Source organism: Halichoerus grypus, chromosome 2 (genome assembly GCF_964656455.1).
Source record: "Halichoerus grypus chromosome 2, mHalGry1.hap1.1, whole genome shotgun sequence".
Taxonomy (NCBI): domain Eukaryota; kingdom Metazoa; phylum Chordata; class Mammalia; order Carnivora; family Phocidae; genus Halichoerus; species Halichoerus grypus.
The window spans coordinates 127,029,470-127,049,310 of record NC_135713.1 but is presented as its reverse complement, the minus strand read 5'-3'; the positions used below and the strand labels follow the sequence as shown (position 1 = coordinate 127,049,310).

General features: G+C 36.3%; 1 protein-coding gene across 7 annotated transcripts in view; it reads right to left on the bottom strand.

Moving 5' to 3' along the window:
- RAPGEF6 (Rap guanine nucleotide exchange factor 6) overlaps window positions 1-19,841 on the bottom strand; it is a 199,644-nt gene that overhangs the window by 73,712 nt on the left and 106,091 nt on the right. For all 7 annotated transcript variants that reach the window (XM_078067544.1, XM_078067545.1, XM_078067538.1 and 4 more), the window contains 6 exons: window positions 15,451-15,628; window positions 13,301-13,437; window positions 9,967-10,125; window positions 9,228-9,380; window positions 4,480-4,644; window positions 1,523-1,630 (listed from right to left, as the gene is read on the bottom strand). In XM_078067544.1, the coding sequence (XP_077923670.1) occupies window positions 1,523-1,630; window positions 4,480-4,644; window positions 9,228-9,380; window positions 9,967-10,125; window positions 13,301-13,437; window positions 15,451-15,628 (900 nt within the window). The remainder of the gene's footprint in view (window positions 1-1,522; window positions 1,631-4,479; window positions 4,645-9,227; window positions 9,381-9,966; window positions 10,126-13,300; window positions 13,438-15,450; window positions 15,629-19,841) is intronic.

Below are 19,841 nucleotides of genomic sequence, written 5' to 3'. Positions count from 1 at the left end.
TAAAAAGCAGCTAAAGTTTCTTCAGGACAGGGGCCAAGCCTTACACCTGTTCTGATCCTATACTCCCAACACCTTGGAAGTATAAAGTAGAACTGAATAAATACCTGATGACTGAATGATATCAAAAAAGAAATCCCATGATTGTAAGGCAATATCTATTTTCCATTAGCCCAATGGAAAACCCAAATGATGGTGGTAAGCTTCTACATCCTCTTAATCAAGTTCTCCTGTCTCTGTTCATTCTTCCCATTTTGCACAGAGCTGAAGGGTGCTGAGAAGGCTACAGGAACTAAGAGGTAAGGGAACGGACAGAAATCTGCCTATGTGTCCCTTTTCCAACTCAATCCACTTACACTCTGAGTAACAGCAATGGTTCTTGGGCATTTGCAATGTGCCAGGTTTTTTTCCCCCCAGATTGTTACATTCATTAGCTCATTATAATTCTTATAACAATCCCCAGAAACTAGGGGCTACTACTTGTAAAGACAATTGCATAAAGGGCTGGGCTACTTGTCCAAGTTTACATGTCTAACAAGTGGTATAATTTGAATGTTAATTCAGGCAAACTAACTCCTGAGCTGATTATTAATTTACTTCCTAAAATTTCAAGTTGGAGGACATAAATCCAGTTGCAGTTCAAAGTTTTTATGTGACAGAGTAAATGGAATTATAAATAGCAACTGTGAAAGTTAACAGGACCTTGAGGGGATTATCTTAGGTGTTGTATATTTAGAACAAGTGAAATCACATGCAGAAGGGAGACTCAGAATGCCTAATGTAGCGCTGATACATAAAATAGGCCTTGAAAGTTGCATAGAGTTCAAATAGCAACACTAGAAGAAAAGAATTCAAACCTGAGAACTGGTAAAGAATATAAAATAATCTGGTTGGTTAAAATCAAAGGTGCACAGATAAAAAGACTGAAAATGTAGGTGAGGAACCTGAATATGGATGAGGAATTACTTTGGTAGGAAATACTTTAGTTTACTGACAAAGAGAAATATTCATCTCATTTATAGTTTAAAAACAATCTTTGGCGACACAAAATGGACTAGAAAAAATACCAGAACTAAAATTAGCTAGTTATTACAATAGATGAGGCATGATGAAATGAGGCTTTAAATGGGGAGTGAGAAAGGAATGGCAGAGAGAAAGGGACTATAGGGAATATGGGTACTGCCACAATTAGTGACTTAGGTGACTTTAGCAACGAATGAACACCTGGGTCAGGGAATTCAAGGAAAAGAGAGAGGGGGCCCACATATACACAAGAGTTCATAAGCTTGGGTGACTGGAGATAGCATTCTCATTAGTCTTAAAACGAAAATAGAAGAGTCAGGAGGAAGCCTGATTTTCGCTTGGGTTAGTGGCAGAGAATGAGCAGAATCTAGAATATAAATGTGGAGTACTCAGAGCAGACATTCAAGACACAGGAGAAGATAAAAGTTGTTCTGAGTTGCTGTTATTTGGGGATGAGGAAAATCCCTAAACCTTGAAGAAGATAAATTCTTTTGAGTCTTACTGTATCTTCCAGATTTTTTTCAAATTCCTCCAGAAATCGAGTCATAGCAGGATCACCTTCAAAATCATTAAAATGATTATTTACCCATAATAACACAATCCGTGTTACCTGTGGAAACACGAAGGAGGGAGCATACAGTTATGAGAGGCATTCTTTCTGCAGAAGTATATTCCAAAAGCATGTCCAAGAACTGAGGGTGGACGGAGCTTTATGGCTAATCCCTTCACCCCCTATCCTGCATGCAAAAGGTTCATTCTTAGAGAGGCATGGTTTATTTTGACCTTTTGTTTCCTGGGGGACACAAGCAACACAAAGCGCCAAGACTGTACCCTCATGAAAAAACAAAACAAACAAAAAAAACCCACCACAAACCTGCATGCTAAGCTGTAAGAAGTACATAGGATGTATACCTCAGACAGTATCCTAAAACGTGAGCTTCTAAGGGGAGGCAATCGTATCAAAAGTGTTTATATAGCCAAGCACATGTTTAACCAAAAGTCCTAACATAAGCACATCTGAACTTACTTCATTATGCTGTGACTTTTCAAAGCTGTAAAGTGATTTGCTTACTTTGCGTCACAGATTAACAGAAAAGTTAATGGAAGCTGAACTGAATCATGCACCTAAAAATGGAAGTAACTTAAGTTACATATTTTTTAAACTGTGGTAGAATACACATAAAAGCCACCATCTAAAACACTTTAAGGTGTACAGCTCAGTGGCATTTAGCACATTCAGAATGGTGTGCAACTATCACCACTCCCTAGTTCGAGAACATTTTTATCACCCCAAAAGAAAACCCCATTCCAATTACGGAGCCACCTCACTTTCTGCCCTCTTTCCAAGCAGCCACTAATATGCTTTTCTGTCTCTGTGTATTTTGCCTATGTTGGATATTTCATACAAAATGTGACCTTTCGTGTCTGGCTTCTCTCACTTAGCATTATGTTTTCAAGGTTCATCCATGTTGCAGCTTGGTACTACTTTTTCCCTTTTACGGCTGAGTAACGTTTCATTACATGGCTATACCACAGTTTGTTACCTATCCACCAGTTTATGGACATTTGGGTTGTCTCTACCTTTTGGCTATTGTCAGTAGTGCTATGAACATCTGTATCTAAGTTTCTGTTTGCATACCTGTTTTCAGTTCTTATGGATAAATACCTAGGAGGAGAACTGTGGGGCTATCTGGTAATTCTAAGTTTTACTTTTTGAAGAAATGCCGAACTGTTTTCCAGAGCAGCTATAACATTTTACGTTACTACCAACAATGTATGGGAATTCCATTTTCTCCACATCCATATCCTTGGCGATGCTTGTTACTTCCTTTCCTTTTTAAAAGCCATCCTAGTCGGTGTGAAGGAGAATCTCACTGTGGTTTTGATTTGCATTTCCCTATGAATAATGGTGTTGAACATCTTTTTCACGTGTTTGCTAGCCGTTTATATATCTTCTTTGGAAAATAGTCTTGGACAAAAGGCTTGAATAGACTATTTTCCAAAGAAGATATATAAATGGCTAGCAAACACATTTCTATGTTGTGTTCTCTTTTTGCTGTTGAACTGCAAGGGTTCTTTATACATTCTGGATACTAGACCCTTATCAGATATAAGATTTGCAAATATATTTCTTCCATTCCACTTGTCTTTTCTTTCAATTTAAGGCTTTAATTTTGATGAAGTTTAATTTATCTGTTTTTTGTCCTTTGTTGTTTGTGCTTTGGATAGCATATCTCAAATCCAAGGTCATGGTTTTTCTTTTTTTTAAGTTTTAAAAGAAAAGGTTTTATTTTTGTAAAAACAGCACATGTCACTGTAAAGATTTAAACAATACATATGAATACAAAAAAGTTTAAGAAAGTCATGATTTTTTAACCTCTTCTTTTAAGAGTTTTATAGTCTTAGCTCCTGTATTTAGGGTCTCTGACTCATTTTGAGTTAATTTTGTATATGGTGTAAGGTAACGGTCCAATTTCATCTTTTGCATGTGAATATCTAGTTGTCCCTCGCTCATATTTTTGCTCATTCTTCAGCATACCTTCATCTCCTCAGGCACTCAAGTAACTACCTGTAACTCCAAAGGGGGTGGGGAGGCAAGCCTGTAGTTTAAAACACTTTAGTTTCCTAAACAATGGAATCCCAGAGTCCAGGTACATCTAATTATTTCTTTTAAGATATAACTCAGATGATGGACACTGGGGAGAGTATGTGTTGTGGTGAGTGCTGTGTATTGTTTAAGACTGATGAATCACATACCTGTACTCCTGAAACAAATAATACATTATATGTTAATAATTTAAAAAAAGACATACCAAGCAATTATGACCCTACTTTTATTTTTCTTAAAATAAGTAACTTCCTACCAATTTGCTGAGGTATTGCTAGTCTTTCCACTGAATGTACAAACAGCCTGTGAAATAAGGTAAGATGATTTAAAATAGCAAACAATGTTTAATGCAAAAAAAAAAAATACTCAAATGTAGATTAAAATAAGTCACAACAGAGAGATATTAAGATCTAAAAGACTAATTGTTTTAAAATGATTATGAAGTCTTTAACTCAAAAATCAACATATTTCTATTTTGGGGCTTACAAACAATCTAAGCTCCCCTGAAAATATTTTACTTGGTGAATATTCTTTCTAAACTATTTAGTTTTAAGTGTTTTACTGATCTCCTTCAGAAACAAACATTTTGATAAAGTTCAAAAATACTCTTATGCAGCTCTCATGTTTTCTGAGTTTATAACTATACCACAGACTATTTCAGTTATTAACTTTAAAGGCTTATACCCACTTTTTAACATGCTTTTTTCCACAAAAGTAACTAAGTAGAGCTATGTTTTTTAGGTGAAGTTAATTTTGTTATCAAAATAAATATTTATCAACAGTAAAAGGTTTTATGAATAAAATTTATAGGTTAAAATCACTTCCATGCCCTTCATATTTATAAAACCAACCTTATCCCGTAAATTGTCAATTTTAAACCATTCCAGTAGTTTGATCCCAACATCCAAAGGACTTGGAAGAAATGTCCTATAAGTTAGTAGGAAATCTTCTATATAAGTTGGGTCCACAATAGAATGTTCTTCTATTAAATGCATAATGAGACGCTCAGGTGTTGCCTAAAAATCCAAGGACAGAAAAGATCATAAAATAAACAAATAGCCGAGGAAACAAAGAACTCTACTGATTACTTCCCTTTGTAGTCACTCTATTACACAATTCCTCAAAGCAGAGTTTCACTGTTAAAATACTTAGCAGTGGGAGAAGGTAGTCTTTACAGGTTGCAATCCACCAGCACCCAGAGGTTGAAAGAGAGAAAAGGCAGAGGATGAAAATACCCAACAGCATTTACTCAGTTTTAGCTGTTTTAACTGTCATTCTATCCTAGCAGGGCTTTTGAAATTCAGTGATTTACCCCTGTTGTGGCCTTTTCCTGCAATTGGGCTGGGGGTGGGGGGGAATGACACCTTAAGCCACCAGATGGAATAAGTCAGAGTTAAACTTAAAAAACAAAACAAAGCAAAACAAAACAAAAAAACCCTTCCTCTAAATTTAATCATCTTCAAATCTCTTCTGCCCCAGGCTATAGGAACAACGTACCAGTTCAAGACAGTGTGTTTTGTTGTTTTTACTTCCTAGAAAAGAAGTTTCTTTTTCTATAGTTTCTCCATGCTAGTTCACCATCTTGAGAGGAACCAGAAGTTCTATATATAGTTTTTACATTAATTCAGAGTTTTAACTGCTTGCCTGTCTCCAGATTTATAAAAAGGAATGTAAACAACATTTATCTACAGCTCTGCTTTAAGCTTCTGAATCAATGTTAAAATTTATTACCTTTGCAGCCTTTTCAAAAGTGTGTACACAGAACAAATGTAAAGATAAACCAGATGTTAAACCAAATATAAAAACCAACTGTTGTACATAACCTCAAATTTCAATTCACCCAAACAATTTCACTGGTGAGAATAACTGTATGGTAAACATACATCAATACTAACAATGTTATCTAAGAATTTACTTTAAAAAAGGTATATAAATCATTTCTCTAGAAGGAAATCAAAGTAAGGTTTTTCATATAACATATTTAAGGGACAAGGCAACCACAGGTCATTCCTATTCTTCTTCCACCCTCCAAAACAATCTAAGTCAAAGAGTACCAAATTGGGCTTAACTTTCAAAGGCCAATCTTGAGTTGAGGTATTTAAACCTGGTTCTTAGATTTATGTATAATTAAGTCGGGGGAGGAAGTGATCAATATGTTAAAGAAAGTTTATTATTCTGACTAGCTAAATCAATGGGGCAGGATACCTGTAGACACTAAGCCATATATTCAAAACTATATTTAAAGGTGAGCCCCATAGTCATGCAGAAGCATGTCACCGAAGGGCTCACTAGTATCCAACAAGGTGGGATTCTGGGAGACAGGGTGAGCAGAGTTGGCAGGCAAGGGAGATGACTGAAATGGTGACACTAGCATGATAGAGACTGGTTACAATGAGCAAGTAAGTAAATACACAGAGCATAACAAGAGCCACTGCAGGAGAAGGCATTTACAAATATGAAAAGAGAAAGGACAGGAAACACTGTGGTACAGCACTGGAACTGGGTATGCTCGTATGAACTCATGATTATTACAAATAGATGGAGACATATACAAAGTTATATATGCATATGCATTTACTGTAAATATACATTTAATATAAATATACTATATAGTAAATACACATCTTTCCTTGCTGTGTCTGATCAGAGGTTCTGAAAGCAATGACACCGTGCTCGCTTCGGCAGCACATATACTAAAAGCAATGACACCTAAGTAGGAATGAAAGACTAAGTGCCAAGATTTTGGGTGGTGGTTGTTGGGTTTTTTTTAAAGATTTTATTCATTTATTTGAGAGAGTGAGCAAGACAGCATGAGAGAGAGAGAGACAGAAAGACAGACACAGTGGGAGGGGGCAACGGGAGGGGGAGAAGCAGACTGCCCACTGAGCAGGGAGCCCGACTCAGGGCTCGATCCCGGGATCCTGGGATCATGACCTGAGCCGAAAGCAGACGCTTAACCAACTGAACCACCCAGGCGTCCCTAAAAGATTTTATTTTTATGTAATCTCTCCACCCAATTGAGGCTCAAACCCACAACCCTAAGATCAAGAGTCGCATGCTCCACCAACTCAGCCAGCCAGGCTCCCCAAAGATCTTAGTTTTTAAATGCTATTCTCCACTAGTAGGATCTAGGGCTCTCTGGAGAAATGGCTGATTCCAAAGCTGGAACAGGAAAAGCACAAGATGAGCCTGAACACCTTGTTTTGCCAGATAATAGGAAAGCTCTCAAAAAATGATGGGGACATGTCAAAAGGATATAGGAGTCAGCCTTATGAAAGTCCCATTGGCCAAATCTGGGACAACCTGACCACTGGAACAACAATGATGGTGAGAGAGTACAACACACAAATCCACACCAGAATAACTGAGTTGATGGGGGAAAAGATAATATTCATCCTTAGAGAAAAAGATAATAAATGTAAAAAAAAAAAGGGGGGGGGGGAGAAAATCACCATTTCAGGCAGAAGTCAATGGAAGACTGGAGGACAGAAGTTAGCAGGATTTACTGACACTATGTCAAAATATCTCTCCTCCAAACACTGAACAATTACAAAGGGTATAATGGTGACTTGATAGTGAACAAATGTGACAGACATCAACATGACCAGATGATTGAGGTAGATTTCACCAATGGTGGGACAGGCTGACATTATATGCTCCCTGATATGATGCACTGAGAAGAATAGGATATCATTTCTGTGGAATTCCTGCCAGAAAAGCATGACTTGTGTCTGCTCATGAGGAAACACTGGAAAGATCCACACGGAAGATGACACTACAGAATAAAAGGTGCGTATTCTTTATAACTGCTGAGAATATGAACTGTTCCTGGGTGAGACGCTGGATGAGAAAGGACAAAACCATGGCTGGGATAGTCGGTGAAAATCTAAATAGGGTCTGTGGGCTGAATGATTGCACTGTATCAATTTTTATTTCCCAACTTGAAGGGTTCCATGGTGTTGGAGAGTGTTGTTTTTAGGAAATACACAATGGAATATTTAGGAGTGATGCATCAGGCTTGCAGACTGTTCTCAAATGACTCAGAGAAAGATCGCTGACAATGGAGAAAGTGCAGTGAAATGCTAACGAGCAGTTGGGGATTCTGAGTGAGGGAGCGCAATACTGTTCTTGCAACTATTATCTAAGGTTGTAATTATTTAAAGAATTAAAAAAACATCAACCCCCACAAAAAGGTAGTCTATGGCAATCCACCCATATGTTCATCTTTTCTACATATAAAGCTTGTATTTATCAGTTTAGGAAAAGAAAAAGTGTTGCAGAATAGCCTGACTCCTGAGGAAAAATGGATCTGACATCAGTCCTTCACATTATTTAGTAAGTTCATGCATTTGTAATGAATAACAACACATTTATTTATTTTGCAACCAAGACTAGGTTGAAAAGAGAAATGGTTATACCTTTTTATTTCCTCTATTTCAACTATAATTTCTCTATTTTACAATCTAGAGATCTTCCAAGAGACAGGGTATTGGGAGAGGGGGAGGAGGGAGACAAGGGGGCAAGTGGACAAAGGGTAGGGGAGAGGGAGCTACAGAAAACAGTATGGGGTTTAATATTCAGACTCTACAATGTACTAAGGCTTTTGGTTTACTCATTTAGTCCTAATAAAGCCCTGTCATATCATTTTCAGATAAGAAAACTGAGGTTCAGAGAAGATAATGCCTATTTCAATGCCATAAATACCCAGTAAGCACTCTGCATCTTCATCTACCAGTTTCATACTTTTGTGATTAGTCCTTTAATTTTTTTTTTTTTAAAGATTTTAATTTATTTATTTGACAGAGAGAGACAAAGAGAGAGAGGGAACACAAGCAGGGGGAGTGGGAGAGAGAGAAGCAAGCTTCCCACACAGCACGGAGCCCGATGTGGGGCTCCTGGGATCATGACCCGAGCCAAAGGCAGACGCTTAACAAGTGAGCCACCTAGGCACCCCTAGTCCTTTCATTTTCTGTTTTGTTTCTAAATACTGCTGTTTTGTTTTTTTTTTTAAGTTCCAAAAGTTTTTATTTAAATTCCGGTTAACATACAGTGTAATATTAGTTTCAGGTGTACAATTCAGTGATTCATCACTTACATACAACACCCAGTGCTCATTGCAACAAGTGCCCGCCTTAATACCAATCACCCATTTAACCCATCTCTCCAACGACTTCCCCATGCAGCAACCCTCAGTTTGTTCTCTACAGTTAAGAGTCTGTTTCTTGGTTTGCCTTCCCACCCCCTAATGTCCATTAGTTTCTTCCTTAAATTCACATAGGAGTGAAATCATATGGTATTTCTTTCTCTGGCTTACTGCTGTGTTTGATGAAATTAACTCCCATTGTCAATGGATCATAAAATGAATTTGGAAAGGAAAACTTTGACCAGTGTATTCTAAAATAATATCCTACCCATACTGATATTAAATGGCAATGTCACGCTTATTAAAATGTGTAAAAACCAACGTAGAAAAAAGCAAAACCAACACATTCTAAAGTTAGTGAATTATCTTGCACTGCACAAAAAGTGTTGTTCAAAGCCTTATAAACAAGAAAGCTTTATTCTATCAGTGACTAGAATAATAAATAAAAACACCCACCTTGATTACAATGTGTCCTTTCCTGGTTCCACTCCGATCTAGTTCACGGTGCTCATGCACCATAACAATTTCTCCCTCTTCCTCAACTTTATGGGTATTTTTCTCCACATGATTTAAAATTCTCCAATAATCCTGCTGGGCTATGCAGACAAACTGTCCAAGAATAACATGGGGACAGTTAATGAACCTGTAGTACATAAATATATCACTATGCACCAAGGCAGAGCACAAAGGTAAGAAATCGAGTGGCATCAGTTCTCTTTTAGTCAATCCCTTTAACCCTTAACAAAAATCAAGGTGAAATAAATAATTCACGTACAAAGAGACCAAAGAGGTTAAATCCTTTTGAATTCTGCTCTAAAAGGAGAAGTGAACATCTGCTTCTCTCAAAACTGACGCTAGGCAAAGAAAACATGAAGCAGGAGTAAGTTAGAAACAACTGAGAAGTTCCTATTTCTTCCCTTTATTTAAAAAAAAAAAAAAAGGACTAAACTGGCTGGCTATTACCCAACAGAGATTTAACAAACCAACATTTCGTATAATCTCTTCTAAAAATTTATACTTTGTTCAATTCCACAAATGTTTGAGTCAGACACAAAATCTAGTTTCCTTTTATTAACTGTGAGCTTCTGAAAACTCCCAATTCTCAAATCAAGCTATTTTATTTTGAGGAAGAAAAAACAGTCTCGGCCATTTTAAATCAACAAATGAGAATACAAGAGCAAAGAGATAAACTTACCTGACAATCATCTACTTTAGTCCTAACAACTCCATGCATGTATTGCTTATCCAGAGTGGGAGTAATTCCAAAACTATTTCCCATAAAGAGATTTTCAACTTTTCCATCTGGATGAGTGATTTCTACAGTGCCGTTTAAAATAACATACCATGAGTCAAGCTACAGAGAAAAAAAAGGTTTTAAGAATCTTTTTAAAAAGATAGTTATACGTTAACTTTGAAAAATAATCAACACAGAGAACTTGTATATTTTTAAAAAGAAAAAGATCTGGTTATATTACTTTATACTGTCAGAAAACAACCTATGCCTGTCTATGCAAACTAATAAAGCTTATTTTACTCCTTCTTCTTTTAGTCACCAAATGACATCAGGGGGACCTTCATAATTGACCAACTACTCGGAGAAAAATGATGTAATGGTTAAAACCACAAGCTCCTGAAATCTGTATTCAAACCCTGCCACTAACAGGGTGAGTGACTCTGGGCAAGTTATTTAACCTCTCCGTGCCCCCGTTTCTTGATTTCTAAGTGGGCTTAACAAGAGTACCTATCGTAGGACCTTTGTCTTAATGAAACGAGTTTATACATACTAAGCTACATACACACTGAGTGCTCAGAACAGTGCCTAGGGCATGGCCAGTGCTCAAAAGAAAAAAAAAAAGGTAGCCAGCAATTAATTCAGAAAGACAACTAAAACCCTGAATTTTAAGGCACAGTTGACAAAATACTGAAAATTTCTCTTAATGTTAAGAAAATATTGCCTTCATTTATATAGCAACATATGATGCTCCTAGAAGTTAACTCAATATGTATCAGTGAACGACCACTTATTCTCCTTTAGTATACCTCTTATCAGCCTACGCTTTCAACAGTTTAAAGGTGATTCAAGGGAAATCTGGATTATCAGTTCTGAAGGAGAATCAGTAGCAAAAAATTTTTTTTCAAAAGCGTGTCTTTGGGTTATTTCAAATATGAAATTCACTCACTGTGCAATTTGTGGATAATATAATTTACTTGAGAACAAGGACTGTGTCTAGTTTTTCCACCACTACACTCCCTGTGTCTAGAACAGTACCCAGCACAAAGTAGGCACACAACAAATTTTTGCTAACAGAACTGTGGAAAATTAAGAGAATACAAAAATTTGTGGAAAAGTTCTTCAAAATTCCATTTTACATAGATGTTGTTAGAAGTTTAGTTTCTGTTTATATTACTTTATACTGTTGAAATAGTTATTAGACTGTCTTGCCTTTTAAGAAAATTTAATACTATAATTCATTTGTTCATGAAACTTTTTTTTTTTTTGAAGATTTTACTGATTTATTTGACAGAGCGAGACAGTGAGAGAGGGAACACAAGCAGGGGGAGTGGGAGAGGGAGAAGCAGGCTTCCCACTGAGCAGGGAGCCCAATGAGGGGCTCGATCCCAGGACCCTGGGATCAGGACCTGAGCCAAAGGCAGACGCTTAACAACTGAGCCACCCAGGCGCCCCCTCCTTTTTTGGGAGTATTTTTATTTATTTATTTTTATTATTTATTAATCTTTCATTATTATTATTTTTTAAAGATTTTATTTATTTATTTATTTAAATTCTATTGTTATGTTAACCACCATACATTACACCATTAGTTTTTGATGGAGTGTTCCATGATTCATTGTTTGTGCATAACAACCAGTGCTCCATGCAGAATGTGCCCTCTTTAATACCCATCACCAGGCTAACCCATCCTCCCAACCCCCTCCCCTCTAGAACCCTCAGTTTGTTTTTCAGAGTCCATTGTCTCTCATGGTTCATCTCCCCCTCTGATTTCCCCCCCTTCATTCTTCCCCTCCTGCTACTTTTTTTTTTCTTAACATATATTGCATTATTTGTTTCAGAGGTACAGATCTGAGATTCAACAGTCTTGCACAATTTACAGCGCTTACCAGAGCACATACCCTCCCCAATGTCTATCACCCAGCCACCTCATCCCTCCCACCCCCCACCACTCCAGCAACCCTCACTTTCCTGTGATTAAGAATTCCTCATATCAGTGAGGTCATATGATACATGTCTTTCTCTGATTGACTTATTTCGCTCAGCATAATACCCTCCAGTTCCATCCACGTCGTTGCAAATGACAAGATCTCATTCCTTTTGATGGCTGCATAATACTCCATTGTATATATATACCACATCTTCTTTATCCATTCATCTGTCGATGGACATCTTGGCTCTTTCCACAGTTTGGCTATTGTGGACACTGCTGCTATAAACATCGGGGTGCACGTACCCCTTCGGATCCCTACATTTGTATCTTTGCCCCCCCCCCCTTTTTTAAAAGATTTTACTTATTTGACAGAGACACAGCAAAAGAGGGAGAAACTTCTTTTCTTGAGTATATCCTGCCAGATGTTTAGGATATGGGAAAAAACATGTAAATAAAGCTAGAGATAAGGCCCCTGCTTTCAGAAAGATTCCATCAAATTTTAAAATACTTGAATACCTACATATTACATTTGTAGGCATAAAATAATTAACAACTGATTACTGAATTACATTTTAGTCATTTCCAATAAACATAAATATGCTGCAATGAACATCTTTTGGCATTAACTCTGAGTTTTATATTATGTACTGAACAAAGACACTCATAATGAGTGAAACAGGATAGAGACTGTTAATTCTTCAAGGCCCATGTTAAAAATTTCTAAAAGACTTTCCAGAAATGTTGTTTATATTCCAGCTAGCAGTATATGACAATTTTCATTGACTGATATGTCAGCATTTTTATCAGTTTGATAAGAAAAATTGAAGTAATTCCTAACAGCAGTAATTCCTCTGCATCCTCCCCTCACCTACCCAAGATTACCAGACAAACATTTCTAAACATAGAACTGCCACCACATAAATGCCTCAACTGACAGCAATTCACCAGGAGGCATAGATATCAATATGTTTTACTCTTTTTTTTTTTAATGTATAACATAGAAAATGGATAAGGAGAGTGAGTAAATATTTTAAATAGAGACATAAATATACAAATAGAATGATTAAGAATTTTAAGTATTACAACTTGAGAAGTAAAAACAAATTTGGTTCAATGAATGTTATTTATTGAACATCTATTCTATGCTAGGTTCACTGCTGGGAAATAAAAATTAAGACAACGTAAAGCCAAAACAAAAATAAAAACTTGTTATTTTTAGAAATTACAGCAAACCCAAACTCAGCATTCATGTAAAAAATCATATAAATTTCAAAAGTCAAGATTTACATAAGTTTATAGAAATTAAATCATTCTAAAAATTAGCTCCCACACTAAATAATATGCAACATTTATTTGCTAGCCTACCTCTTGCCCATCTTCAAGAATAATAGCTCCAGCCTGCTCTACCACTTCAAAAATCATCACTGAGCAGAGTTCTCTCCTTACAGACATGGTCATGTTTGCAAAAGCAGGGAGCTGGTGCATAAACTCCAGTAATTGTTCTAGAAAAAAAAAAAAAGAAAAGAAAAAGAAAAAGAAATTTTGGTATAGACACCATCGAAGACTATACTTTAAAGATCCAGTAAAATCTAAAATTGAATACCCAATTTTCTAATCAACTTATGAATTTATCTGTTAACATTGAGCAACCAAGGTATGAGATGACTGTCGGTTAAAAAAACAAAACAAAACAATGATTTAACAGATATTTCAGAATCACACCAAAAAATAGGCATATTGGAAGATACCCAGAATTCACAACCTCCAGAGAGAACCAGAAACCCATCTCCTACTCTGAGATGTCACTCCATGGTGTTAAGTTAGTGATGTCTTTCCATCTAACAGATTAGCAAAAAAGTCTTTTTTCTAGTTCTTATCGGGATAGAATAAAAAAAAAAAATTAATAAATGTCAACAATTAAGCAACGAAGGATAACAAATTTGAGTTCTCGTTCCAAACCGTTGAAGCAACTGCAAGGTAACTCTCTTTATAACCAACAAATGTTTATGAGTGCCTGCCTTAGGGCAACATTACTGGTACAGATACATGAGTAGTTAAGATAAATATAAAGGAGAAACACATATACAAGCAGTCAGCTAAGGGATGAAAAAGAATTAACTATAAGGTGCTATTTACCCAGATAACTGGGAGATAATTATATTTCAATTCTTAAAAAACTGTGAAAAGAGCACCGTATACAATTCTTTATCATTAAAAATGCACTTTCAGTTTCTGTCCAGGTACTATTCATAACATGAGTCTAAACTGCAAGTTAATTAACAATATTATGTCATTAGAATGGCAAGGAATGTTCAAATGTACTGATCTTTACTCACACAGATTATGATTTTTAGTAGTAGCATCTTCTGATTTGAATGACAGCAATATGGCTATTATAAAAGGGAAGTCTAGGATAAAATCTTAATTGAATCCTAACAATATATAATGACACTAAGTAATCTTTGTTCTTAAAGAAAACATTAGCATCTTTAGTATTATTCAACCTCCCAAAGTGATTAGTTCTGTAAGAAATAAAAGGAAAATTCATAAACTTTTATCCAAAAATTATATACATTTTTTTTCAAGCTAGACAAGTAAAAAGATGACTTCTGATAACATGTGAAAAATTTTTAAAAAGCTAGACATCAGACACTGTTGTACTGTATCTTAAATACCTTATGGTCATGAAGAGGGAAATTACTTTAATGCAGTCAAGCTTTTGTTTTATAATTGGGAGCAGCCAGAATATGAGGGCTATCTGCTTGTGACATATATCACCCCAGTAACCACCAGCGTTGATTGAGATGATCTGCCTGGCTAGGCAGGTGTCCCCTTCCTCCCTGACTGTTTCACGTGCAGCCCTCTGCAAGTTGTGCGCTCAGTTCAAGAGGATGAACTTCCCCAATAAAGGATGACTGTTATTTGGTCAATGGTATACCACTAGCTATACTCCCCTGCTGTATCTTCCAAACAAACTCTCAAATTGGGGCAGCCAGCCTCCAAGATGGCTCCAAAGCTCTTATTATTCATGATCTTATGCAGTGCCCTCCCATATTATATTACGGTTACTCTGTGTGACACTCCTGAGGCAAAATCATAAAAGATAATGTGGCATCTGCCTTACTCTCCCTTGGATTACCTGACTTGGGAGAAACCAACTGCTACACTGTGAGAATATTTAAGAGCCCATGGAGAGGCCCACACAGCAGGAACTGAGGTCTTGTACTAAAAGCCATGTGAATAGCCACACCCTAAGTATATCCTCTAGCTCAGCCCAGTGAAGCCTCAGTTAACCCAACTGTAACCCCTGCTGACAGCCTGACTACAGCTTCATGAGAAACTGGGCCAGAACCACTCAGCTGGGCTGCTCAGGAATTCCTGACCCACGAAACCTATGAGAAAATAAACATGTTATTTTAAGCTACTAAGCATCAGGTATTTTGTTATGCAGCAAGAAGTTAACTATATATAAATAAAACTTTAAAATTCGTATTGTGAACAGATGCATTTCTTACCAATGTCATCATCAGTTTTGTCTGCAGGTTCTTTCTCGAGACATTCTCGAACAAGATCTCGCCCCTGTAGTGGATCTGTTCGATCAATCTCTTCATCTTCCTCTTCTTCATCTTCAGAATCAACGGGTCCTTCTGGGAGACGTGTTAAATCTACATCTCCTACCTCACTTTCCGTAGCCTACAGAAAGAAATCTTGATCGATTATGTTATAAAAATTGTATGTCACAGCCTGAATTAATCAAAACTACTCCTCCCTAACTCTATAAAGAATCAGGCAATACTGTGTTGTATCAAAAGCAAAACAATACTTATTTATAAAAGGCTTCTCTCTGCCCAAAAAGACAGGCTCATGGTGATATCCAGATGATAAATCTGAGCAAGTTTATAAAATGGTCAAGAGACGTAAACACCTGGATTAATACCTGTTTTCCAAATAACATGTGTATTTCTTAGAAGTATAACAGTTCCTAAAACATGAAGTGCAGGAAAGAGACAGTTTACCAACAATCATTTTATGAGTATCTGTTAGTCTGTGCTGGGTGTTGCAAATAAGATAGTCTTTCACCACAAAGATTAGAGTCCAGTAAGGTAGGCAACCATGATTGTATTAGGAAGAAGAGCTGAGATTATCGCAACCAATGTTTAAAATAAGCTTACACTTACAACCTCAACTTTGGAAATATATTGGTCTCAGATATTTATAAGGGAACTAGCAGATTTCTTAATAACTGTAAATTTAAATGTCAATCATAGTCAATTTAAAAATCATCATAGAAAATAATGAAATAATAAATAATTGGGACATACTGAAGCAAGCTACAAGGTGCCAGAGGACTAGGCAGACAAGACAAGGGCACACACCTGGCAAACAACCAGGTTCCTTGAGGCCAAAACTGCCTCTACTTTCTTGCTACAGAACTTTAGAGTTTAAGTGGAATCACTTCTGAATATATATCCTTGGAACCACAAACTTGCTAGCAGGTTATTATTGCTTTTAAAAAAAAAAAGTTTTAATTTAAATGTATACATGCTAAAATGACTTTCAAAAACCTCATTTATTTACACACACGGATTTCAATCCAAGAAACTAGTGTTAAAAACACTAAAGCAATATTCTTGACAGTTACTTAATTTTTCAGAATATAAAAGCTCACCCCAAAGTAGCCTTTTTACACTTTATCAAAATTTAAGGATAATCTACTTTATCAATTTGGGTTCTTAAACCACAGTCTTCACGATTTCAGGTTTTCATCCCATGACCCAGACTATTTCAACATAGTCTCCAAACCTTTTAGATTATATCTGGTAAAAAGATGGTTCATAGCAAAAATAAGGAAGATTCAACTCATTTATGTGGACAACAGGCAAGGTTTACTGTCATCTGTGTGAGAAGTGAAGACAAGAAGAAAATTCTTTAGGGAGAATGGAAATCATGGGTAGGAATTGTGAGAAGGGTACGAAAGGAACTGTTTTAGGGATCTTTTAAGGACATCTGCAAAGGAAAGAATGTAACCTATCCTTACAAATGTCTTCTTTAACTGTACTTTTGTCAAAGTACAATAAAAAGGATGAATAATATCACATTAAACTATTAAAATGTTAAAAGTATATAAGAAGGATAAGGTGGCAAAATAAGAATTAAAAATAGTAAAGAAAGAGCAGCCAAAAACATGCTAGGCAATTAAAAAGGATTTTGTAATTTAAAAATAAGTAAATAAAACGAGCTATGTAGAATCCAAGGTCTTATTTCTTGACTGAGCAAAGCCAAGTCAGGTCTTTTAAGGTGAAGGTAGATATGATGACCATCAGGACTAGAAGTCATTGCATGGTATTTCTGAGGATGCAGTTTGTTGGCAGAGTTTAATTCTCTAATAACTAGATGGGAATTTTTTTAAAAATGTAGTATTCACAATGTCCAGCATACAATAAAAACTTACTAGATAGATGAAGGAGGGAAATGTGATACATAACCAGGAGAAAAATCAATCAGTATAAAGAGACCCAGGAATGACAGAAACATAAGCAGAGTGAAAATGGGAAATCTAAGTAAAGAAATGGAAACTGTAAGAGTAAACTTGAAGAAGGGCAATAAAAACTACCCCAAACTGAAGCAAGGAAAGAATAAGGCCATAAAGAAAATTTAAGAGAGTCTAAGAGACTAATAAGATAACATCAATGGTTATTACAAAAAAAAAGTGTACATCAACATATATGTCACATTTATAAAGACAGGGTACAGAGAAGATCAGCCCTGGTCTTTCAACTACTTTATCCTAGCACTTGGATTACAGTAGATCCTCAAGAAGATTATAATAAATTAAGTTCAGGGTGGGGGGGGAGGTATTTTGGTGAAACAGCTAATAAGGCAAGTTCATTAAACTTGTGTTTTTCCTTTCCTGCAGTATAATGTATGTCTGTGTTTATGTGTAAATATAATTTGGTGAGGCAAACAGTCTGAGATGATTTTTCTGATGACTTTGCCTTCCCCAAATAAACCACCAGAGGATATCCTTTTCCTGTTTGCATCTAGATAAAGAATGAGGGGAACTACAGGTTGGAATGAAAAGTTATACAAACTTACAAAAACCACATTTTCAAGTTTAGAGAAAATATTAAGCCTAATATTAACCTTAAACTTTCAGTGCTTCTCTTTTTTGCATTCCGAGTACTTCATTCAACCTTTTACATGTACCACTTAGGCCTTATGTTTCCTCTTTATCTCTTTGGCCAGAGCAAGAATGCTGTAAAATTAATCCTTCACAGTAATGCTGTCCAGAATAGCCCATTCCATATTCTCTACAATAGGTCAGGCAGTTCAAGTAAAGCCTCCTTTGCCCTGGATATAATCAAGCTTTAATTACTAAGAACAATACTGGTTTCTACTTTCAAATGTAACTCAACTAAAAAAAAAATTCTAGATTACTTCCTAAGTGCCAACAGTGCGCTAACTCAGCATGGAATACACAAGAAACACCCTGCCTGCACAAATTTTCCACTCGTGATCCACAGAAAAACTGCTGTGGGTTTCCAAGACGTGAGAGACGATATGAAAATGTCATCAAGGTGAAACTGCAGAGAGAAGAGCATAACTAAAACACAGGGCTAGGACGAAGCAAACATGTTCAGGGAATAAAACATGTATTTTGTCATGGCCCAGAATCCAGAATGTTCAAGTCGGGTACAGTGGAACAGAAAGCCAGATTTGCAGATTGTGGTTAGAAGTGGAAGGCTTAGAATGTGACTACAAATAAGAAATGAAATGAAGTGTATAAGTTAGATAACGGTGAAACTCTGAAACTTTAAATATATGAGTCAAGTCACACAATTCTTGTAATTTAACTCATGTGGGAGTTTAAAAAATGGGAGTAGGGGCACCTGGGTGGCTGAGTCCATCAAGCGACTGACTCTTGATTTCGGCTCAGGTCATCATCTAAGGGTCGTGAAATCCAGCGCCACGTTAAAATGGGGGTAGTCAAAGATAAATGAGATTTTTGACTAGCACACAGATATACTTTTGACAGAAATATTAAAGTAGAAGTATGGCATATTAAAGTATGGTATTGCAAAGCTAGCTGAGGTGTCAAATGAACATCCTAGTGGAAATGTGGCACCGGTTTTAGAGAGACTGACGGTAGAGTTATGAATTAAGGACTCATGCTGCCATAGAGATAGTAACTGAAGCACTGGGATTTTTAGCACCATGTTTTACTTCCCACACAGAAACTAAAAAAGATGGATGGGGGATGAATGTATGCCTCAGGTTTCTAAAAAACAAGTTAATGAAAAGACAAATGCTTTATTTCACAATATTCCAGCTCTTGCTGTTATAAACAGACTGAAATAAATAGAAAAAGTAGTCAGAAAGAAGCACTCCTTATTTATCTCGTGTACTCTTTGAGGATACATAAAATATTTGATCCAAGAACAATCTAACATCTTAATGCATAAATTTAGCTAAATTTTAAGCTAATCTGATTAGAAACATATTCATACCGAAAGATTACTTGCATTTTACCCAGACTGTGGTAAATGCTTTTTTTTTTGAAGTTTCCTTGAGAGCCAAGGACTTTTATTTTTAAACATGAAAACTCTCAAGAAGGAAATGCATAGGAGCACAGCCACACATTTGGCCATATAAAATGGTGTCAACAGTTTTCTTGTTAAGAACTGCTGTTCGACTCTCTTCTCTCTTCCCCTCAAACCACCAAATTAAAAATAATTGCATTATTTCACAGGGCTTTACTTATATTGTTAGAAGCCATGACTGGATTAGGTGTTCAATTTTAAAATCTATGCAGTGCCAAAATTTGGATGATCAGACAAACTACCTCAACTGTCACTGGCCAGGGTATATATACACAGGCCAATGTCCACCTGTAACTAACAGGTGT